The sequence below is a fragment of the Leptinotarsa decemlineata genome, unplaced genomic scaffold (assembly GCF_025532065.1).
Source record: "Leptinotarsa decemlineata unplaced genomic scaffold, Ldec_3_MD MMD2_tig00003798_RagTag_RagTag, whole genome shotgun sequence".
Classification (NCBI taxonomy): Eukaryota; Metazoa; Arthropoda; class Insecta; order Coleoptera; family Chrysomelidae; genus Leptinotarsa; species Leptinotarsa decemlineata.
Genome location: NW_027412596.1, coordinates 2519548 through 2544892, shown reverse-complemented (window position 1 = coordinate 2544892; position 25345 = coordinate 2519548). Strand labels below are relative to the sequence as shown.

General features: G+C 32.4%; 2 protein-coding genes across 3 annotated transcripts in view; one reads left to right on the top strand and one right to left on the bottom strand.

The window, feature by feature from the left end:
- LOC141483638 (uncharacterized) overlaps window positions 1–25345 on the top strand; it is a 565103-nt gene that overhangs the window by 455518 nt on the left and 84240 nt on the right. The window lies entirely within an intron of this gene.
- On the bottom strand, window positions 570–25142 carry Rga (CCR4-NOT transcription complex subunit regena). 2 transcript variants are annotated; one of them, XM_023161388.2, is made up of 5 exons: window positions 24674–25142; window positions 22339–22718; window positions 8802–9084; window positions 6060–6167; window positions 570–950 (listed from the first exon to the last, which is right to left on the bottom strand). In XM_023161388.2, exons 1-5 carry the CDS (start codon window positions 24820–24822, stop codon window positions 734–736), a joined length of 1137 nt encoding a protein of 378 aa, XP_023017156.1. In that variant the 5' UTR covers window positions 24823–25142; the 3' UTR covers window positions 570–733. The 2 variants fall into 2 exon arrangements, with proteins under 2 accessions (XP_023017156.1, XP_023017157.1); XM_023161389.2 differs by lacking the exon at window positions 24674–25142 and adding an exon at window positions 22769–22954.

The following is a 25345-nucleotide window of genomic DNA, read 5'->3' as shown; positions in this document are numbered from 1 at the left end:
CTCAAAATTTCACTCAACATTATAATGGAGACTTAGTTTGTGATGAAGTAAGTTATGACGCGTTACGGTTTCTACGTTACGAATATGATCGTTTGATGTAATTATGTGTTGCTGTTATGATGGAATGATTTTTATAATGCATTGTATTTATGATTAAATGATATTATGGTGCGTTAGGTTATGGCGAAGTACATTATGAAAAAGTATGTTATGATGAAGTATATTATGATGGATTACATTATGAAGCTGTACATTATGCCGCTGTACATTTCTATCTTGTACTATGTGATCAATTGTGATTTCTATCGATTGATGTTATGACGGAGTAAATTTCTGTTTATTACGATTTCTATCCTGTACTTTATGATGCATTAGGTGTCCCCCATTCAGACCTATGCATAAGTGATGCAAACCCACGTTGCAACTGTCACAGTACTGCCTCTCATACAACTGTAATTGGGATTTTTTTGTAAAATGTTACCGCAGAATGAGATCTACAACTACGAAGTTTCCATGTTCATTATAATCATTTATTAATAATGTACAATTTACAAATGAAATGAAAACTGTATAGATATATAACTTTAATCTTTTCAATTAATACTTATCCAATTCTGATAAATAAATGTCAAAGTCACTTATCTACCAGATGCAGTTAACCTTAAAATTAACAATTCATAATGTATACACTTTTCATTTATTTATAGTCGATCAAAGTCATGGATCAAGACTTTCATGAATTGTGGTGCAAGTTTGGGGTCATTATGGGCCGCCCTTCCAGTTTGTTGTATTCCAGGTAAAATTCCTTCGCCACTTTCCGCCAATTCTGCGCATCGAAAAAGTAGTATGTTCCTCTTTCGTACACTGATGTTTTCTCCATTAGAACCATGCCTGGCACCTGGGTGATCCACACTTTATCTTCGGTATGATACCTCCAATCCCTGGCATACCTGTAAAACAAATTATGCGGCAAATTGTAATTTGGATATAGTACTTAATATTATTGATAGTAATCATATTGAAGCCATTCAATTCTTCAACACATAGATATGGTAAAATCTACAGTAAACATTATCTAATTTATATAAATTTTGTGAAAAATGAGTTTCAAGAAAATAAAAAAATGTTTAGAGCCTCAAATATTCGTTTTAGCCCATTGGACGGTTTGACAAAATTTTGTCTTGTCACCAGTTTGTGATTCAATATCGGAGAGCCGTGTTTCGACCCGCTATAGGTCTCATCAGTGGTACTAGGCTGAACTTCGCATGCATTGCTAAATTTAATTGGCCTTTAAAGGACAAGACTGAGTAAATAAGGGCAATGACATCTTTTCTCACGAAGACGCCATCTATGGGATTGATTTTTTTGTCTAGTATTGAAGATGTTGAGTTTTCTTGTAATATACAGTGGAGTGAAAAAAAATTCAGTAATTTTAAATTAGTATCTATACATGAGTTGGGTATAATTATGAAAAATTTAGAAAATAAAGGAAGTCAAATTTATGAACTAAACAGTAAAGTTGTGAAACATAGCTTTGATGTTATTGTGCATTCGTGGTGCCACTTTGTGAATGTATCATTGGAAAATGGCACATTTCCCGAGGAATTAAAAACAAGCACTGTTACACCTATCGAAAAGGTTGCAAATACTAGTAAAAGTGGTGAGTTTAGACCAATCCTTTGCCATTTGAAGAAAAGATATATGAGAAAAGATATGATGAATATATTAACTCAAATAATTTGCTATTCATTAATCAATCTGGCTTTAGATCAAAGCACTCATGTGAATCAGCTATACAACTCACTGTCACTAAATGGAAGGAAAACATGAGTAATCATCTGTACACTATAGCAGTATCACTGGATCTAAAACGGGCTTTTGAAACAGTAAATAGAGATATTATTAAAAAAACAAAATGAATATGGTATAGAGGGTAAAATATTCAATTGGATTAGAGGATACCTTACAAATAGAAAACAGACAATAAAAATTTGTGATGAAATGTCGTCAGCTATTACAGTAAATCATGGAGTTCCTCAGGGCTGTATTTTGGGCCCTCTATTGTTTTTTAATGTATATTAATGATATGGAAAAATATGTTGAATGTGACTACATTCATATATTCGCAGATGATACTATGATATCAGTAAGTGATGGGAATATCGATAGAGCAGTGATCAAAATAAATGATGTGCTTAAAAATATGGATAAGTATTTGAAAAAGAATAGATTGAAGTTAAATGTGAAGTTAAATGTAAGTAAAAGTAAGGCAATAATAATTACTACACCTTATAGATATAAACAAATAAATAGTAGTAACATTAAAATAAAAATAAACAATGAAAAATTTGAAATTGTAAAGGAATTTAAATATCTGGGATTTATGTTGGATAATCATTTATTATTTAGTAGCCACTTTGAATATATAAAAAAAAAACTTGAAAAAACTGTATTTCTTTTCTAGAGTGTCCCAAAGTCTGAATTTCAGAAACTGTATATAAGACTATCATTCAATCTCATTTTGAATATTGCCCTACATTACTATACTGCTTTGATCTCAAACTGACAATTTGAGGAGTGCGAGAATATGACAGTACTACCAACTGTCGGAAGCGCTCGTAGATAATTAATAGAAGATATAAAGCTTCAAATCCTTTTTGTAGAATTTAATATTGAAATATATATATATATATATATATATATATATATATATATATATATATATATATATATATTCACTTATTTCAACTATAATGAGGCTATGATATCGACTACTCCTAATAAACAAAAATTCTAAAACAAATCAACCCAAAACTTGATGAAATATTAAAAATAAACTTAACTTTTCCTCAAGAATCTGCAGTTTTCATTCAACTCGTTCTAAAATTTTCATTTTAATTACTGAGCAAGCATACTGTATTTTTTCTATTAGAAAAAAAAATCCCACTGGCATCTGAGTAATTTTAAAATCTAATCGTTCAATCAGATTTTCAGGAATTCTGGATAATTTATAGTGGTTATCAGTAAAAAATAGAGGTTATTTTAATTTTCAATGATTTTTCATAAATATTTTGCACAATTCATTAACTATAAAGATAATTAAAATTTTGGGAACCTCATTAACGAAGTGAAAGTTCGTCCGGATGAATTGAGTATAATTTAGACATGCCTCGAGAGAAAATGATGTAGTTTTGGTGTATGGGAGTGTGTTTCGCTAACACCGTAGCTTCCTCGGTAAAAATTAATATTACACACTGCGCTACTATTATTATATACAACAGTAATAGATACTCAACTGGTTAATAGTGAAAGCGATAACAGATAGAATTTGTATACCAATTACAATCTCATTTCTTAGACATAAGGTAAATTTTTGAATATGAATAAATGTATTATTATGAAAAAAGGTTCAACAATGGTGAGTGGTGAACCTCCTGTTGGTCGTTCTATATGGAGTATGTCGTACACAGTGTTGAAATCATGATTGTTCTCCAAAACAGGGCATGCATAGGTGGCATTGCTCTTAGAAAGAATACATACTTATAAATTTCTTGGGCTGAATATAGATGATAAATTGAAGTTTAAGGACCATACAATGAACTTAAGCAAGAAGCTTGCCTCAGGCTGCTACGCACTGAAAAGCATCTCTATAGAACTAGGCTAACTAGGCTATGTCCATTCAAGAACAGCCTATTTTGCTCTTACTGCCTTCTGGGGAGTATGCTTCAGAGATTTATTTCAAATGATTTTTGTTCTTCAAAAAATGCTGTCCAATACATGTGCAAAGTTGCTTCCCAAGTTACATGCAAACCTTTATTCAAAGCTCATGGTATCATAACAGTAGCCTTCTTATACATTTTGGAAAATATATGTTTATTGAAGACACAGCATTTGTCTTGTGTGATCCACACTTCTTCTTATAATACCCGCAGTCACAATAGCAAAATAGAATTGCCTATTCCCACGAGTTCCTCAGTTAGGGACTCAAATTATTTTCAGTGGTATCAAACGTTTCAATCACCTGTCAGTCCAAATTGAAGAAATCATGGTGTACAATAGATTCAGAATAGAGGTCAAAATTCTTCTGGTTGATGGGGTCTATTATACAGTTCGGGAGTATTTTGATGATATATTCAACTTTTTATACACTTACGAACTAATATTCGTTCTCTTAGTATATTTATATTTTTATGTTTGCTATTGTATTTATATTATTTAATTCGTACTCATTTACCCCCCGTCCACCTAAGCTCTGTATTCTATAACTTCATTTTTATTTATATTGTTTGTTTAATTTATTTGCATGTTTTTGAATAATTTTTTGCAGAAAAATAGACCTTGTCTATAAAATGTATTTTTTTCTGACAGTATATTTGATTTGATTTCAGTTCAAAGTTTCTTTTATGTTTCGTGATTGTCGTTTTAAAATTTCTTGAAGTCCTTCCTACATACACTTTTGGACATGATCCGCATGTTAGTTTGTATGATCTGTTATCCTTGTCTATGTGTTACAACTCTAAGAGTTACAACTCTTATTTGCTATGTTAATATTTTGTTAATTTAGCAGTATTTTTATTTCATCTGATGTTTACTGTGCCAGCATTGAATTTTATGTGGGAATATACTTGGTTAATAGCTTGTTTGAAACGTTTTTTATCAAATATATGATAAATTACTTTCGAGTTTAAGTTGTTATCCACATAACAACTTAAAAAAGTCCACAAAGACTTTTAATTCCTTATTAAAAGTCTCTGTGGACACGGAATTGAATCTGATAAAACAAATTGCAATGGTAGCGTCAAAAGAAATACTTTGCTCATTATGTCTAGTTAGTTTAGAATTATTAAAAAACATACAAACTGTTTCATCTTTATCCATGCATGATCTGGTAGGGTTTTACTTTAGTGGAAGTATTCTAGGACATCATACATATCAGGAAAATCTATTCGATGAGCTGAGTCATATGACATATCTCACACCAGGCGCATGCACAGAACATAAAAGTAACAAAACTTTGATTTTTCCATTATAAATCTATGGGAAGTGCGAAAAAGGACACATAAGGAGGCCTAACCATTAAAATTATAAGGCACAGTAACAAAAAACACCAAATATTGTTACTCACTGCCGACACTAATTTAATCTAACCTATATAGTTAATGTTCATCTAGGCGCAATGTGGGTGGAGTCTGGTCCATGTTAGACTCTTCTCCGTAGACTTATAATGGAAATTTCAAAGTTTCATAACTTTTTTCTGCACATGCGCCTAACGAGAGGGGTATCATAGTGCTCGTCAAGTAGAGTCCACTGATACGTCGGATGATGTTCTAGGACTCTTCCGCTAAAGTGAAGCCTGTTTCACGATCTATTTTTCTGCACCAGAATGCAAACTTTACTATGAATTTTCTGTGTATGAATGACCCATTAACGAATATCTTTACCCATTATTGAAATATTTGTATCATCGGCATATAACGCAATAGTACAAGAAGGTTCAATTTGGTTAATGAAATACAGCAGGTCATTTATGAAAACGATAAACGATGTAACGCCTAAAATTGATCCCTGAGGCATACCACCTGAGGTGTACCACTTGTAACAGATGCTAGGTTAGACACTAAAAGCCATTTTCCACTCATCCAAAGCCTATCTTAGAAAAAAAGTCTGTCAAAGCAGTTTCAATACTTTTATTTAACCTTCCACAGTATTTTCGAATCTAACTGATGATTTTTTCTGAATATCTAACCTACCTACCTTCCCGAGATTTACAACATTAACCTTTATCATCGGCATCATCAACTTGATTAGCACAACTACCAAATTATTATGTTAAGCAGCTAACCAAATCATGCAAAGTAAATCCGCTACTACTTTTTTATTGCAATGTTTGCAAATTTTTCACATTTTCAATTTTGGTGGTTTTGACCCTCGTCATTTGTTTTGTCATGTAGTTATTATTGAAAGTGAGAAAGGACTAACTACCCTCAAATTCTTCAAAAAATCTTACATGGGACTTATATAACTGGTATGTGTTGATTCAAATAAATTAAAACACTTACAATTCTTGGGCTGCTGCTATTTGAAGTACATCACCAACGTTGTTGTAGAACATGAAAAATAGAAGATCATCTTTGTATCGACTTAATTTCATCGATGCAAGTTTATCCCTGAAACAAGAAGTTCATGAAAACATTTCGATATTAGTGATTGATAGAATTATGTACTTGATTATCTGATCATACAGCTTCCACAATTCAAAATGTAAGACATATTCTTTCTTATAACCTATTCATGATAGTTAATACTGGAGCCTCTGGCGTAAAATGAATCTATTGAAAACACTTTTCCAACACCAAAACTTGAAGGATCTTTTAGATGTTGATGAAATAAGTGGTAAAGTAGTCGAAGAGTACATCCAGCTTACCAAAATTTGCATGGAACAAAATTGCTTCCAGTTCGCCAACTATTTTAATGGACAATATGAGGGTACCGCAATGGGAAAATCGTTGTTTCCTATCATGGCTAATCTGTTAATGAGCAGATTTGAAATGGAAGCATGGGAAGAGTTGGATTACTTTCCACGAACCTGGATCCAATACATGGATGATGCATTTGCCATTTTCAATATGAATAGGAGTAAGGTAGGGGATTTTGTATTTTGCCTCAACAAAAGGTTTGCAAGTATAAAATTCACATATGAAATTGAAAATAACGAAGAACTACCATTCCTGGATACATTAGTTATTGGGAATGTCAATAAGGGTCTAGGGTATATAGAAATAATAGGAGTACTTTCAGGTATATCCTTGACAGCTCCTATCATTGCCCACAATGAAAAATGCAATTTCTTGTTCATAGACTGCTCACATTTCCCTTAAACAAAAAAAGGATAAGATTGAGAAAAAAGTTGTTAGGGAGGTGGCTGAAAGCAACGGGTATCTATCAAACATAGTGGATAAACTAATTAGAAAAAATGAAATTTAGGGAGTATCTTCGAAATACCTGGACTTTTCGAAAAGGGGAAGATTCAAAATTAATAGTATTTTCATATGAACCCAAATACACCAATGGGTTGGTTGGAATATTCAAAAAATTGAATAGGAGAGCGGCTTTCAAAACTGCATATACACTTCAACAAGTGTTGGGCAGTCTGAATAACTGGACATCGGAAAAAGAAGAGTTTGGGATTTACGAAATAAGCTGCGAGAATTGTGATGAGAAATATGTTGGTCAAACGAAACAAACTATATTAGCTCGTTACAAGGAACATATTTCCATATTCGGATTCATAGACCGGAGAAATCTAGTGTCGCTTAACTTACAGAACGACTACAAAATAAGTGAGAAATGTTTAAAATTGTAGAGACCAGTACATGACAACAGGTTTCTAGATGTCTTCGAAAGCTTGGAAATTGAAAAGTGTGGAATGGGTTCTATGAATAGCTACAAAGATCCTATTTGTAACAGCTCTTTGCTCGGTCTTATAGTAATAATTCTAAATAGAAACCAGAAAAATATAGAAAAAATGTAGGGGATAGTCATTAACATAGAGGTATTAAAAAAACTGGAAATTCAGCATAGGAACAATAACAGGTAGTAGTTAGGCCACAGCATATAAAAACACTAACAAAGAAAAATTTTAGTCATAATGATATCTTGAGGACGCTACTTGGTTAGCAAACCGTGCGTGGAGAGACTGTAATTTTGTTCTGTTGTTCAGAAAGACTTTTCAATAGATTAATCTATTCAAACTAAAACCTATTTGTGTGTGTATTGGGCCAGTCACACAATTAACCCATTTTATATAAGGAGATATCATACTTTGGTAAGTGTGCTTGTATATTATTCAATAATGCAAAAACAAATTATGATTCCCAATTTTCCATTTTAACTGTTCACAAATTATAATGTTCTTGACTTTTTGACAATTGCAATTGAAAGATAAATAAAAATCTTTCTGAATGATATAATGATGTGATGAAATGAAAATATATGTCAAAAATTGCTAATAAATGGTTACTATCAAAAACAGAGTTTGTTGATTTCCACATAAATTATGGTAAACAGGGGCGTGCCTGAATTGGCTTACACCTTTCTCTTATATAGTTCAAATAATTGCTTCTAGCAGGGTTACAAAATAAGTAGAATAACCCTGCTGAAATTTCTCTCTTTGAAAACACCATTGAGTTGTTCTGTAAATGTTCTGGATAATAAAAAAAGACAGAGTCTCCCTTATCAGCGTTACACACACTTTGAGATTCAGGTGGATCCGTATTATTAACAAAGTCTGTAATAACTGATCAATGAAGGATAATATCCTTTTTAAATTTCTTGCAATAGGTTCACTGTTCCCTATACTTCGTTTTGATATACAACATTAGATATAAAAATATATTGTCACCACTATAAACTTGCAGTTTTGCGGATTTGCTGAGCAAAAAAAATTCAGACCAGCTTGGTCTGTCAACCTTGGGTAGTTCTATATTATGTGAGTTACATGGCTCTGCTTTTGTAGTAGGCAGTCCTTGAATATGCTTAAATTCTAACTCTCTACCCCTCTTTCCTCTTTTTTGTCGATTTTTCTCTCACTCACCCTCAGTCATTTACTAGTCTTCCAAGGATTCACTTCTTAGGACCAGCTTAAATTAATCCCCTTTTCTTTTCAGACCTTCCTTTTATCCTCCCTCTCAATTCACAATATTCACACCTTTTTCTCAGATCATGTTATTTATCTCTTTCTCTCAGATGGCTTTTGTTTCAACATTCAAACAATATAAAAATTGATGTAAATGTTTGTTTACCTGATGGCATGGTTGATAAGATACTCTGGAGGAACATGGAAGTCTATGTCTTGCGGCCTACAAGGGTGCTCTGCCCAAGGTCCTGCAAAAGTAGGGTACAGGTTGTCAGGGGAGTTGAGATTCAATCCAAGCGCAGTCAAATCTTGGCCGAGTGCCAAAGAAACTAGGTTAGGATCAGTCTCGGCTGCCCTGATGAACGTCAGAAGACCAACAATGCCGAACTGATCATTCACCATGCTGGCAGGGATATTCGTCACTCTGCCATCAGGCGACGTCTGAATACCTGGAAATGATGAGAACATTAAAGCTGATTTACATTTGGGCAAAGAGATGGAAATAAAATAAAAAATATTTGCATAAAATATATTGCACACTAAAGACTTGTTTCACACCACAGCAATTAGGTTTCCATTACCAATCCAAAAAAATGTTGATATTGATTTTTAACTTGTTTTGAAAGTGATTTCATGTTACATATTTGAATGGCCAATAAAAAAGACTTGTCATCAGCTTTTTTTTAGTTGCAATCAAGTTTGTGCAGACAGAAAATTGCAAATTGCATGAAGAAATAAACATTAATAATCAATTAAATAGTAACATTTTATACACATGGTTGAAAGAGTTTTGAAATATAGTATACAGGTTAAACAAATATTGAACAATATTCTGAAATGACTAAGTTCTATTAATTAATATTGAAATTAGTGACATGTGATTTTGAATATTGTGCGAAACTATAATAATAATAATAATCATCTTTATTATTTTCAACAATTAATAGTTCAAACCATAAAAAAGATTATTCAACTTATTGAAATTAAAAGCCAAATTTCAGTTCCCTCAGAGATGAAGCTCTGATTGACCTGTTCCTCCACTTAACCTTAAACTGTCTTCACGAGTTCCAAGAAAGCAATTCCACGTTTCTACGATTCGTGTTTATCAAAATTGTAATCACCAAATAAAAGGATGCTCGAAAGAAAAAAAAATAGTTATTGACTACCTGTAAACAAGCGAGTCTTAAATTCCGTTTTGAATTGATTTTCTCCTAGTATTTTAAAATGAGAGGGTATGCTATTATATACCTTCCATATCTATGTTTTCTAAAAAAAGAGTGTAGTTAAAGTTCCTTTGAACCTGCCGTTCAGATTGGGGACATCCATATATTTTACTTTTTGTTCGGTTTTTCATATTCGACCACCCAATATCAACCGATTTATGTGATATACTGTCTGTTCCTTATTCCATATATGAGCTGAAGGCATGAATTCTGTACAATTTGAATTTTGATTTTGTAAATGTTTGTTAAGTTAGCGTGATATACAATGTCTGCATAATCGAATAAGGGTACAACTAAAGCTTCACACAAATATGTTTTTGTTGATTGTGAAAGAATATACTTTTTGGAATAATTATTTCAATCGGGAAAATACTATTCTATATAATTTTTATATGATAATTTCATGAAACTCACAAGATCTACATCAGCTGAAATTATGAGCATTCATAGATTTTAGTGCAAGCAGTTGAATCTATTAACCACAAATTCTCACTTAAAACCCTATAAAGATTTGGAATGAGAGGTTTATCATTGAAACTTTTTAATTTTTATCCACAAAACATTCCCCAAGCTGATTTTTTTCAGCAGACCTTAATTTTAACTGGGAGAATATTTCCTATCTTTTCAATTGTTACATTTTATATCAAAAAATTATGAATAAAACACTGATTATTTGAAAGGGGTGACTTATACAAAAAAAGCACTGCATCTTTGTTATACAGAATCTTATGTTTGCCCAGGATTAGGTGTCAAACGGTGATTTGTAGATAGTAATGCTATGAAAGAAAACTCGAATAGAAGTACTATTACATTATGTATCACTTTACTGATGGTGAAATTCTCTGAAAAATTTCAAGTCTGAAATTTGAAAACAGCTAACACCATAATATATCAAATATTATTAAACTGAAACCGTCTTGAGTGTCATGATTTGCTGAATTATTAATTATATGTAATAAGAGAATTGAAAACATAAGTAATAGAAAATCAATTATCTTAAATAACTATGCACATCTTCATGTTTAGACCATATGCCAAATAATTTATTTGAATTGATAAGAAAATGATAGATAAAATTATTTTGGTAGAATATTGGGTATTTTACAAAAATATTGACATTCTGTTAGTAAATAACATTAATTCAAAGGTTATCTCATTCATATTTATCAGTTTGGATGAAGATCCAAAACAAATATCTGCTGATCTTTCATCTTATCATCCACTCACATATGTTTATCTAGATATCCAGGTTTGTACTGATTTCTAGCAAAATTTTTTCGATCCTCACATCTAATATATAAAAATGGATGTTTGTTGGTTGGTTGGTTGGTAAGTGGTAAACTTCTACATCACTCAACCGATCGTGATGAAACTTGACATGTATAAGTGATTTTTCATAGAGAAGGTTTTTAGGCTATCAATTTTTCTGTAACTCGCCACTAGATGGCGCTGTAGAACGATTTTTTTGAAAGCACTGTTCTATAACGCTGCGCACGCCCAAGTTCGTTGATTTTGATTCTGTCCAAAGATTGGAACAGCAGCGATACAGCAACATAGCACTATAGTAAAACCAATAATGATTGAGAGTAAAGCGCGTTGTCATATCTAAATTTTACGTTACCAGTTTATATCAGAATCAAAATATTGTAAGCAGTAGAGTTGTAGGTTGTGGCAAATTATAGATAACACACAATACTAGTACGATTAAAAGGTATTATTTATGACAAAAATCAGTAATGAGCTTGTAATGAGTAATACTTATACATTTCCTGATTACTGATCAGTTAAAATTCATTATTTTCTGTATAGTGTTAGATATTTATTACAACTAATGGCAACACTGTACGCAACGATATTTCTGTCTTTGTCACTTTACCGTAACTTCCATCTCATCGTTGCAGTCCTCACTAATGTACTTGCAGCCATGAGCGTATCATTGGTTTGTGAATTATACAGCGTGAATTGTACGTTTTACAGTTAAGTTAGTCAGCAATCGACGTGTTGAGATAACAATTGGTGAAAATAATAGTGCTAATAAGTGTTTAAGCGTTACATAATTATATTTCTACACCGTTCTCAAACTACTCAAAAAATGGGAGACATGGCCGGGCCTTCCACGTCGAAAAAGGTAAAACGGTCGGAGTCTTGGTCAGTAAGAGAAAAACAAATTGTACTGCGAGTATTTCACTGTCTTGAAAGAGATCATCAGCCACCAAAAGATGACTTTGTGCATATGTGCTGTAATTCTACGTGTGCACCTCCGAATAACCAACCGGGCATTTCTACATCATTAAGTTCCACAATTACAAAAGATAAATTAGTTGATATGTGCTCTGATTATACCGGTGTACCAAAATCATCGATTTACAAAATACTAAGAGAAGCAGAAATTCATGGGGACGTACAAACGCCAAAAACTAGTAGCGGACGAAAAAAAAATCACAGTTGATGAAGAAGCCAAAACCAGTATACGCAGAACTATTCACAGTTTCTTTTTCAGAAATGAGCTGCCCACACTACAAACAGTTCTGGAGGCACTTAGCGATCATGAATTGGTCCCAAAAATGGGTAAAGAAACTTTTAGGAAACTTGTATACGAAATGAACTTTACGTACGGAAAAGTTGACAGGAAAAGCATTCTCATTGAACGTCAAGAAATAATAGCTTGGAGAAGAAACTATCTAAGAAAAATTGACGAATTTCGGAAGCTCAAAAAAAATTGTACTTCATGGGCGAGACATGGGTTAACCAAGGACATACGGTCAAAAAAGTATGGCAGGATGGTAATATAACAAGTGCACGACAAGCCTTTATTGAAAGTTTGTCAGTTGGGTTAAAACAGCCATCTGGAAAAGGTAGTCGTCTGATAGTTAAGCATATAGGAAGCGACACTGGATTTTTACCAAATGGTGAATTAATATTTAAATCTAAGAAAACAGGCGACTATCATGAAGAGATGAATGCGGAGGTGTTTGAAAAATGGTTTGAAGGCATCATTCAACTTGTGGAACCTGGGTCTGTCATCGTCATGGACAATGCCCCATACCATAGTCGACATTTAGAACCATTACCGAAACAATCATGGAAAAAAGCAGCAATTCAAGAATGGTTAATTAATAAGAACATCCAATATAACAAAGATAGTTTAAAGGCAGAACTACTTCAGCTAACAAAATTACACACAGACAAATATAAAAAATTCGCAGTGGATGAAATGGCGTTAAGTCGTGGCATTACAGTTTTAAGGTTATCACCATACCACTGCGAATTAAACCCAATAGAATTAATCTGGGCGCAAGTAAAAGGATATGTGGCACGAGAAAACAGAACATTTAAATTAGTGGACGTGCAACATCACCTACAAGAAGCTATTCGAACTGTTTCTGCAGAAGACTGGAAGAAATGCATGCAGCAGAGGAGCAGAGAAGCAAAAAATGTGGGACGTAGACAACCGTATTGAACACAATATTGAACTAATCATAATTCACTTTGATGATAGCGGTAGCAACAGTGACGAATCTGAGGTTGAAGATTAGACGAAAATTTGTACATTTACATTTATATTCTATTATCAAAAATTTGTAATTTGTATTTTCTAGTACCCCTGTATATATATATATATATATATATATATATATATATATATATATATATATATATATATATATATATATATATATATACACAGTGTGTCCAAGATAAGGATCCTAAGCATGGGAATCTCAGTACCTGTTGGAGATACAGCTTAGGTTATATTAGGAAAAAGTTGTGTTCTTGAAAGCTTATTTACATGCCGTTTAGAAATTTGAAGAATTTTTATGGCCTGCTGAGATATTTGGGTAAAACGAGAATTTGATAATATCAATTTTATTTTTTTCTGACTTTATTTGAAAAGATATCAAAAAACGAATAACACTTTTTCATTGGCACTACACGATGGTATTTTTAGTTTTTATATCCGACGTTTCGTTTTCAAAAAACCATCATCAACTTTATTTTTTTAAATAGCCCGAAAAAAAGTACACCCTGTATCTGATTCCATTTTTTATTACGAATTCAACGATGTAACACATGCCATTGTTTTCTTTTTAGTTTAAGGGAAAATTGCATTTTTCTATTTTTAAAATGTATTTTTAAGTAGGTTAATAATGATTTTTTTAAAGTAATGAAAACAACTAAGAAATTAACGCATTTTTTATTTAATTCAAAGGAGGTGTTCAAACAGGTTTTAAGTTCTGTAGAACTTAAAACATCACGTAACATCTCTAGTGTAATACTGTTAAATGCGACAGTTACACATTCTCGTAACTGCTGTTTAGTTTCAGAAGAATGTTGGTAAACCCGGTTTTTAACAAAACCCCATATGAAGAAGTCCAGAGGAGTTAAGTCAGGGGATCGCGCTGGCCAAGACACTTCACTAAAGGTTCCAATCCACCTTCCAGGAAATCGTTGCGAAAGATACTCTCGAACTTGTCTAGAATTATGTGCAGGAGCACCGTCTTGTTGAAACCAACAGTTATTGACCTGTGCCAGAGGTAAATTATCTAAACAGTCTTCTACATAGTTTTGCAATAAATGATGGTATCGTTCTGCGGTCAAAGAATTATAGTAAAAAAACGGACCTAGTATTTTAGTTCCTAAAATTGCACACCACATATTAAACCCAAAACGTTCGTGATGTCTTGATATTTTCTTAACACGCGGATTCTGCTGAACCCAGTAATGCGTATTGCGGTGGTTGAAGATTCCATTATTAGTGACCATACTTTCGTCGGACCATATTATTTTTGAAGGGAAATTATAATCTTCTTCACACGCGCGTGTATACCATTCGCAAAAATTTCGGCGCCGTTCGAAATCCCCTGGTTTAAGTCCTTAGCAAATCCTAAATTTATAGGGGTGATATCTATTTTTACGCAAAATAAATTGAGCTGTGGATTTGGCTACTCCTACATTATTTTCGATTTGCCTAGTTGATATTTCAGGGTTCTCAACAACTGCTTGTAAAACATTATTTTGGGCTTCTTCTGAAGATTCCTTTTTTCGAGGAAAAAACAGGCTTTTTAAATGAACAATATTCTTTTAAATTTCGAGCCAGCTCTAAGAAAATGGATTTACATGGATGCTTTCGTTCTGGATATGTATTAAGATACATTGCTGCTGTATTTACAGTATTTTTGTGGCACAAAATGTAGCACGTTAGCATGTCAAACTTTTCTTCATGGCTATAATGCTCACCCGGCATATTCGACGATAATAACACAATATTATCTATTCAACAATAAACAATAATAACAACAACAGTAACAATAACTCTAAAAACAACAACTCGACAAACAGGCTAACAACAACGACAATTACTATTTTATCGTGTAATTAAATAATATTTGACAGGCTCGGTGACAGGTATTTACGTCAAAGCATTTTTTTGCAACGCCTACTTAAAAAAAAAAATTTTAAAATAGAAAAAATGTAATTTTCCTTCAAACTAAAAAGAAAACAATGGCATGTGATACATCGGTGAATTCGTAATAAAAAATGGAATCAGATACAGGGTGTACTTTTGTTTCGGGTCATATAAAAAAATAAAGTTGATGATGATGCAATGAAAACGAAACGTCGGATATAAAATCTAAAAATACCATCGTGAAGTACCTTAAAAGTGCCAATGAAAAAGTGATATTCGTTTTTTGATATCTTTTCAAATAAAGTCAGAAAAAAATAAAATTGATATTGTCAAATTCTCGTTTTTCCCAAATATCTCAGCAGGCCATGAAAATTCTTCAAGTTTCTAAACGGCATGTAAATAAGCTTTAAAGAACACAACTTTTTCCTAATTTAACCTAAGCTGTATCTCCAACCGGTACTGAGATTCCCATGCTTAGGATCCTTATCTTGGACACACTGTATATATATATTGTGTTTTTTATTAATATTGTTAATTTATTTGGTACCTACTATAATTACCAAGATTATTACTCCGTTTTCATAAGGCCCACCTGATGACTACAACGATTAGGTAAATTACGATATTGCAAAGTTTTAATGAAATAAATAAAAAATGTGTATGAATATTTCAACTAATTGTACTAAGAATTTTTCTTTCATTCTTAACCCTCTCAAAAATTAATAAGCACGCCCCCGATTTGCTGTCAACTGGGCTTACTTCTACTCTCAATCATTATTCGTTTTAGTATAGTCTGATATATAAAAATGGATGTTTGTTGGTTGGTAAGTGATAAGCTTCTACATCGCTCAACCGATCATGATGAAACTTGACATGTATAAGTAATTTTTCATGGAGAAGGTTTCTAGGCTATCAATTTTTCTGTAACTCGCCACTGGATGGCGCTGTAGAACAATTTTTTGAAAGCACTGTTCTATAACGCTGCGCACGCCTAAGGTCGTTGATTCTGTCAAAACCTTCGAACAACAGCAATACAGCAACATAGTACTAGTTATCTTATAAATGAGAAATATCTTCAAATTAGTTTCAACATGAAATCCATATGTTAACTAGAAATCATCTGCCTTACTTTACATAATTTTGATTAAAAAAAATATTTTCACAATATGTATTAAATGACAGACTGAGCCTTTTTCAAGGTTGAGTTAAAGCTATTTGTTGTACGTGGTCAATGAGGCAAAGGAAGTAGTTCTATAGCTGTGCTCATAGCATATACTACATTGGTCAAGGAACACATTTCTGGTTTTATTTCATCAGTGGAGAACGTGACTTCGACTATTGGTTTGCTTAATTAGTCTGGTTCGTGAATACTCGATAGTTGAACTGGAATAAAACAAGATACCCAGTTGTAAGTGAAACCTTCAGGCATAAAAACCTGCAGACTACAATAAACAAATCTGAAAAATAGTTATGACATAGTTATCTACAGAGTTTATATTCCTTGCTTTCAAGGATGTTCCTTCAAAAAATGATCTACCTACCATTTTCATCAAACTTGAACGTAATTGATATAATGAAGGACAGAAAGAATAGTAAAGGAAAAATATTCACAAATTTTTAAAATGAAGTATCATACATGATATGATTCGGGATGATGAATAATGCTAGCACAGTTACCGAGATATAATTTATATAAGATCGCGCACTGCGTCTTGGGTTTTCAGTCTGGAAAAATTCTTTGTAATGAAAATATTAGTTTTGAAGAATATGGAGAGATATCTGCAAGGTACACTTGTTTCTTGAAAAATAATTAAATATTCAAAAAACCTATTGCACTGAAAAATTGAATGGTGCAATGAAGGAGCTTAAAAAGAATCTGAAATCACTTCCAGTTCAATTAACACATTGATTTGAAAAAAACAAGACACAATCTGTTACATCGACTTGAAAAAAACAATACACAATCTGTTAAATTCATAATGGTTTACCCAAAAGTATACATTTTTCGACAAAACAGTTAAAAAAGCAATTCAAGACTCATTTATTTTTACCATGAATACATTATATTTTTATTTTAAGAATTTTTCTATGCTTCACTGATATAATTCAGTTCACCAACCTGATCATCCGGTGGAATTGTTCCTGGTTAAATTTGGAAACATTTGAACTTCGCTTTTTACCATCGCTAAGTTATGTTTTATGATAAGTTAATTGTAAATCTATTCTTGATAATAATGAAGGCGATCATCAATATTATTATTAAATGAAAAGATCACAAAATTATGGTATATAGTATAATTCTGAAAACTATTTTTTTAATGAAGCCTATTTTAAGAAAATAGGCTTTCACGACCAGAGTTACGATTAGAGGAAACAAAATCAGGGCTGATGGGCCGTGATAAAATGGAACTTGTAATACCAAATGATTCGTCTGCTACTGAAGCAGACATCATCAATGGTATGTGAGTTGACGGTGAAGACAAATTTTATATCTCAAAGAGATTAGAAAATGACAGATTTAGATATCTCCAAGCAAAAACTTCAATAATGTTATAACTACCAAAACGCCTAATTTCAGTTATGTAAGGTCAAAAATAGTGCATGTAGTCAGTACAATGTATTTAATAAACTAGAAAAAGTACATAATGAATTTCAAAATATGTTAGTGTTTCATGTGGAAGCAAGAGCAAGTTACTGATTATAATTTATTATATCAACAATTCAAGATTCCCTCACTTGAACGAACAAGAAATTTTTGAGTCTTAAAATTTTAGACATATTGAACACTGCTCTGATTCACTTGAATTTCCAAGTTTCTAGGGCAATCACTAACATAGTTAAGAGATCATCTATCTACAGGAGCTCAGTGGGTATGCTTTCAGAACCATATTGTAAATTAAGAAATATAATTAGGACTTGTTATTTGAATAATATGTATTGTTAGAAGTTATATAGCACTATTATACCCACATTCTCTTATATTCAGGCAATGAAGCTTTATTAGCAGAGATTTATAAAATTAGCTAAGGGGATTGTAACAAAAAGTACGTTGGCCAAACTGAACGGACTATATTACCTCTCAATAAGGAACATGTACTTTTGTTTTGTTGTTTCTAACACTCCGCGGGCATGATGATGAATCTAAAATTCCCTTCTAATAATTGCAATGAAAATGTGCTGAGACTTTGAAGTCAATTGTCTCAAAAGCACAAGATTTGACATTGGCTGTTCATGTTCCAAGTATATAAATAATTTATAATGCACTGTTAGGAACCTTTGGTATAGTAATGGATATTACTGGAGTTTTATCCCAACACCAAACTGTTATTTTTAACACCTCGACACGTATTTTTACCACTGTAATTTGTAACTAACGTTACTGCAGTTTCGTCCTATAAGGATATTTTCAAACTTATATGTTAAACTAACAATGACTGATTACATTAGTCCTTATATAACACCACTGTATGTATTAATAGAGGTAGGTAGTTTGATTCTGTACCTGGAATTTTTTTACTAGTGACAATGTGGATATGTTAATTTGAAAACCGGTACTTATGATGCACTGTTTGGAACCTTCGGTGTAGTAATGAATATTACTGGAGTTTTTTCCCAACATCAAATCGTTATTTTCAACACCTCGACACGTGTTTCGATCACCATTATTAAACAGTTTAAAACAGATTAAAACAGTTTTAATCTTTCTCTTTGAAGATGATCACTTGGTGATCGAAACACGTGTCGAGGTGTTAAAAATAACGATTTGGTGTTGGGAAAAAACTCCAGTAATATTGAAAACCGGTGATTAACTAAATCGATTTGATCATTTAATGGTTGCACCCGCAATGTTTATGCTCGCGAATTTCCAAGGATTTCAAATAATTCAGTTTGCTATTCTTCCTTGCATAGTGTAAAATTTCCGTATCTTTTAGATTCGGCAACTTGTGGTTGCATGCCAAGGAATGGTTTGAAAACGTCGAATCATTTTTACCTAGTCTGAAGGACTTTTCATGTTCAGCATACCGTTTTTTGAAATTTCAATCACATTGTCCCATATAAACACTATTACACTCCGGACACAAACTTATAAACTCCAGATTTCTCTAACTTGTCCACTTTATCTTTGACATTGAAAAGGAAATCAGATAACTTGACATGTGGTTTGAATGCCACTTCAATTGTTTTTTTGAAGAAACCCGCAATTATCTCTGTTCTTTTACCAAAATATGTTAGAGTTACCCATTTCTTGATTTCCGATTGTTTGATCTGGGGGTATATTAATCTGTAAGTGAATTTACGCCTTTGTTTTCTGACTAACTTCTGGATTGTATTTGTGTGGAAACCATTATTATGGCCTATCTTTGTAATTATATCAATTTCCCTAGCTAGAAGCAGACAAAAGCAGTGAGAATGCTCTGAGCAACATGTAGGCTGCTAATTTATGACTGTTTTTATAAATGTCTGTATAGCTAGATTTTCTGAAAACATTGAACACAAATTTATTCTGATTGTGTGTAATGGTCAGGTCTAAGAAAATTATCTGTTTCTCTATCTCTGTTTCGAGTGTGAATCGAATGTTGCTATTGAGATTATTCATGAATGTCATAACTTGGTTCAGCTGTCGTGTAGTACCTCTGAAACAGGCGAGAATATCATCTATATATCTGTACCAAAAATGAATATGTTTTTTACCCAGGTCGGAATTTACTATAGTAGTCTCCAAGCTGTTCATAAATATGTCTGCTTAAAGTAGACTAAGGGGTGAGCCCATTGGTAAACCTGAATCCTGTTTATAAAATTTGTTGTTGAACTGTAGGTAACTCTGATTTAGGCAAACATCAAAAGCTGTTGAAATTTCAAAGGAAGTGATATAGTTTACTTAGGTTTGATCTAGTATATCTAAAATGAGAAGGCTTACATTTGTTGTACGGTATGTTGGAGAACATATTCTTCACATTGAATGAAACTAAAATTTTGTTATGTGGCGTGGTTGGGTTTCTTATATTTTCCACTAAAGTCAGTGAATTTTTAATGCTGTGAGGTGGGAAGAATTTGGTAGTATTTTGTAACAACTTGTTGAAACGTATTCCTAGTTTTCTTACCAGAATATATACGAAATTACTTGTCTTATAGGGTATCCTTTTTATGTGTTTCTATCAGACCATATAGTTTAGGGCAGGATTCTCCGTTTCTCTGACTTCGTGAAAATGATTTTAGTATCCGAGAGAAATTTTTTTAGTTCATTTTGACTATCATTGTTGGGCCTTTCTTGATGACAATAAAGTTTTCATTTTGAATGACTGATTCAATTTTATGGATATATGTTTCTCGTTCAAGGATAACGATGGCATTCGATTTATCAGCTTTTGTGAAAACAAGATAATTTTTTCTTATTTTTTGTTTTATAGTTTTCATTATGCCTGTTTTTCAACGGTTTGATAAAGAGAATGGATGGTTCTGAATTACTTCATTGATTTTGTATGCCCGTAAATCTCTATTATCTGTCTGTTTCATTGCAATAGATCTCTGTTACACATGTATCTAAACTGTTTTTTTTAATTATTGTTGGTGTATATTTCGGCCCTTTGGACATTGTTGAAATTTCCTCTTTGTTAATTGGTCAAGTTAATGGTGTCAGAAAATAACGCCGTAAATTCACTTACAGATTACTATACCCCCAGATAAAACAATCAGAAATCAAGATTGATTGATTGATTATATGTTTATTGTTTAAGAATAAATTCTTGTTACAATGTCATAAATAAATCAAGAAATGAGTAACTCTAACATATTTTGGTAAAAGAACAAAGATAATTACGGGTTACTTCAGAAAAAACAATGTGGAAGTGGCATTCAGACCACATGTCAGGTTATCTGATTTCCTTTTCAATGCCAATGATAAGGTGGACAAGTTGGAGAAATCTGGAGTTTATAAGCTTAAGTGTCCGGAGTGTAATAGTGTTTATGTGGGACAATGTGATTGAAATTTCAAAAAACAGTATGCTGAACATGAAAAGTCCTTCAGACTAGGTAAAAATGGTTCGACGTTTTCAAACCATTCCTTGGCATACAACCACAAGTTCCCGAATCTAAACGATTCGGAAATTTTGCACCATGCAAGGAAATGTTGCAAACTCAATTATTTGGAATCCTTGGAAATTCACAAGCATAAACAATGCGGGTGCATCCTGTTGAATGATCAAATCAATTTAGTTTACTCACCGGTTTTCAAATTAGCATATCCATATTGATATTAGTAAAGAAAAAGTACCTCTATTATTACCTACAGTGGTGTTATACAAACAAAAAGTGGTAAAGAACATAGAAAGTTTCAATTCTCTTTTCTTCACTATGATTTCCTACCACGTAGTAATGGCTACATCCATCAATTCATCAACTGAATATGTAATATTTCCAATCTTCATTTGTGTTCTTTGAAAATCTGAGAGGATATCAAAAAAAATCTAGTTCTGTTTTATATATGTGATAGAATCGGCCGATATTTGATGAAAATCCATAACGTTTTCAAGAAACACTTCATTGTGAGATTTTCGCTACAGTTTTTGAAAAACACATGTGTTTCGCTATACAATTGCTATATCAGGCGTGTCTATGCAGTTATAGACATGCCTGATGAAGCTATTGTATAGCGAAATGAGTGTTGCGTTTTTGTAAAACTGTTTAGTGAAAATTTCACAGTGAAGTAGTTTTGTTGTATTTTCTTTTTTATGAAACAAGAGGATGTAGGGTTGGGAAAAGGTCAATTGTCTCTTTGTTGATATAGGAGCAGTCAACTGATTTTAGATAAAAAAACAGAACTGAACCACAAAACCACAGATGAAACTAAAGAAAATTTTCAGGTTGTTGTCAAATTTTCTGCTCTGAAAATATTATAATGAATATTTCCTAATAGTTAAGTATAGATGAAATGGTATTCCACTGAAATACTCAATTTGAAAGTGAACACTGATGAGAATTCTCTCTGGTTGATTGATATTTAAACCAGGCATTTCTCAAATGATCTTTTATATTTACCAAAAATCAATTAAGAGCACTTTCTTTTGAACACTTACCCGATTTGGAACCATTTTTATCCCCATCTCTCGAACTCACTCCATCTCCTGCACCACCAATAACATTCTTATCACCAGACGTACTGCTACCAGGAGACGCACCCTCTCTATTCTGAGTACCAGGTAAGGCAGGAAAGTCTTCGGACGACATAGTGAATTCACTAGCTTCGGACGTCGGTTGTTTAACCATTCCTACATATGGTTTCGCTCCCGGCATAGGACTTGGTTGAGGGACGTTATCACCAGAACTTCGATTAGTCAATGATGGGAACTCACTAAGGTCTAGCAGAGATGGAGTATTCGTGTCCCCCGAACCAAACACAGAGTTGAACGAACTGTAACCTCCCAGGGTATTCATGTTACCCATTTGATTATTATTTCTGGAAGAATAGAAGATTGAATTAATAATAATGCCAAATTTTCCAGGTACCTTATAAAATCACAAATTTTATCAAATATGATGGTAAAAATTCCTTTATGATGAATGGGGCTGATAATGCACATTTGTGAGAATGTCTTAACTGTGTCAGACAGGTTATATTTTGCAAAAAAAAACAAAACAGGTTCTGACATAAGACGGATAAAATCCTGGTACAATCACTTATACTTATACAGTAGATAATTATCAATTTCTAGTTATAAGTTACTGAATTTTATTAAGGCTTCAAAAAAGAAATATGGAAATGTCAAAAGTTGAAGTTTCATTTTTTAGTTGTCATGTGTAACATCAATATAGTCCAGTCCAAATTGACATTAGACATAACTTATGATGCACTGTTTGGAACTCCAGTAATGAATATTACTGGAGTTCTTTCCCAACACCAACACCAAATCGTTATTTTTAACACCTCGACACGTGTTTCGATCACCAAATGATCATCTTCAAGAAGATTGAACTAAAAAAAAGTTTAATCTTCCTCTTGAAGATGATCACTTGGTGATCGAAACACGTGTCGAGGTGTTAAAAATAACGATTTGGTGTTGGGAAAGAACTCCAGTAATATTCATTAGACATAACATTTGAAAAAATCATTTCAAATGTAATGTGCAATTATTTTCATTTGAACTTCTTTTTAAAAATGTTATTAAAGGTAAATAACATTAAACGAGTCAAAATAACCAATAATATCAAATGATCTATTAAACGAGTTATGAGTGACTTTTGTCAAGTTCTTGACAACAATAATTAACTATTGTAAAATTCATATTTCTCAGTCTTGTCTTTTTTAGGATCACATACAAGGTAGTGTTGTTGGGATTTCATTTATTAAACAGGTTCTAGCAAGGACGGTTTTCAAATATAAATATTATATTTGCTTTTATCTTTCTTCAGTTTTATTTGTTCGACTGACCACTACCTATTACCTTTCTTACAAGAAAATCCATTCTACTTCAGCATATTATATTATTCCACAATACTTATTAGATTGTAATGCTCATTATATGTGAGACATTTACAAAAAAGTGTTTTCCTTCTAGGCACACATTACACGAATTCAATATTATTTATAAATTTTTTTTCAAAGGATACCCCTCTTTACCTACTGACATCACATTAGTGACTTTGAAATTGATGAACACTGTTGTCTAAAATTTACAAAAAACAATATGTGAATTCTTGACTGAGAATCGGTCAGGAAACTGGGATTTACAGCTATGAGAAAAACTATCCTAATAACTTATAAATGTGAACAAATAATCGATGGAACTGATTGAAGTTACATTTAGTACATATCTGATTCAAGGTTTTATATAGTGTTTTTTTCTGAATCTCAATATTTTCTTTGACAATATTTACTGCACTATAATAATCTAATAATGGTACTGATGATAAAAATCTGAAATTCTAGCTATCGGAATGTCTAAAGGTATCAAGAAGGCCATAAATTTTGAACAAAAAAATATGTCCAACAACTACACCAGGGTTTTTATGCATCTTGGTCAGAGAGGTTATATTTCAAAAGATAAATGAGATCTGATCTGTGTAACTTATAGAAAACTAACTCCAAGCCAATAATATTAGGTATATAATGGTTAATAAAACATGAAGTGTGCATTATATATGCACTCTCTATCAAACCAAATTATTTTTCTCATATAACCGAAAAGGGAAACACTGTTCTCGACATATGTTATGGTATGTTTGAAAAGTAAATTCATTAGATTAACTATATTTTATAGATGGAAATTCTAATCACTGATGTTTTCCTTAGTTGAACAGCCACTATATTTAATTTAGAGAAAGTGCATAGTACTAAAACAAAACTTGCAAAATTGTGTAAACAAAAACAAAATATTGAAAACTCTGTTATCTTCAAATAATACTGATATTTACCCCATAGCAGGTAGGGTTCTTCTTTCAGAAGATGTTCTTTGTCCAAAAACAGGAGTAACATGTCCAGACATAGAATTATTTCCAAAACTAACACTTGTTCTTGCCAGGCTGTTACCTCCAATATTCCTTGTAAAGTTCAAATTCGCCATAGCTATCTGATGTGGGGCGAGCCACCTTCAAGCATAACGAAAAATATACAGTACTTCCTATTTCAATAACTTTTTTTCACAAAAACCTTATTTGAACTATTAGCACAAAAAATACAAATAACATTACTTCATTTTGTATACCAAATACACGAATTAAGAATAAACAAGATATGTGAGCCCGCTGGCTACTTGAAAAACTATTGCAAAATACGCTATCTGCAACAAAAAACAATTTTTTTTTACACAAAACTTTCTGATAATTTTTGTGAAATGAATGTTATTGTCCATCAACCTTCCGCCATTACAATTTACAACTGTCAATTGTCATATCTCAGCAGTGAGCAAAGATAATAAAAAGCAGCGGTCTGTATTCAGGTGACATTCTGTCAAACGTGTTTTGCTTCTTGTACCTAGATGCTGTATATGAAAAATATGGGTACGTTCAATGCTCTTAGCACATCGCAAAGGTTGACAGAAGTCAGAATAAAGGTCAATTCTTAAATGTCATTCTATTCTCACCACA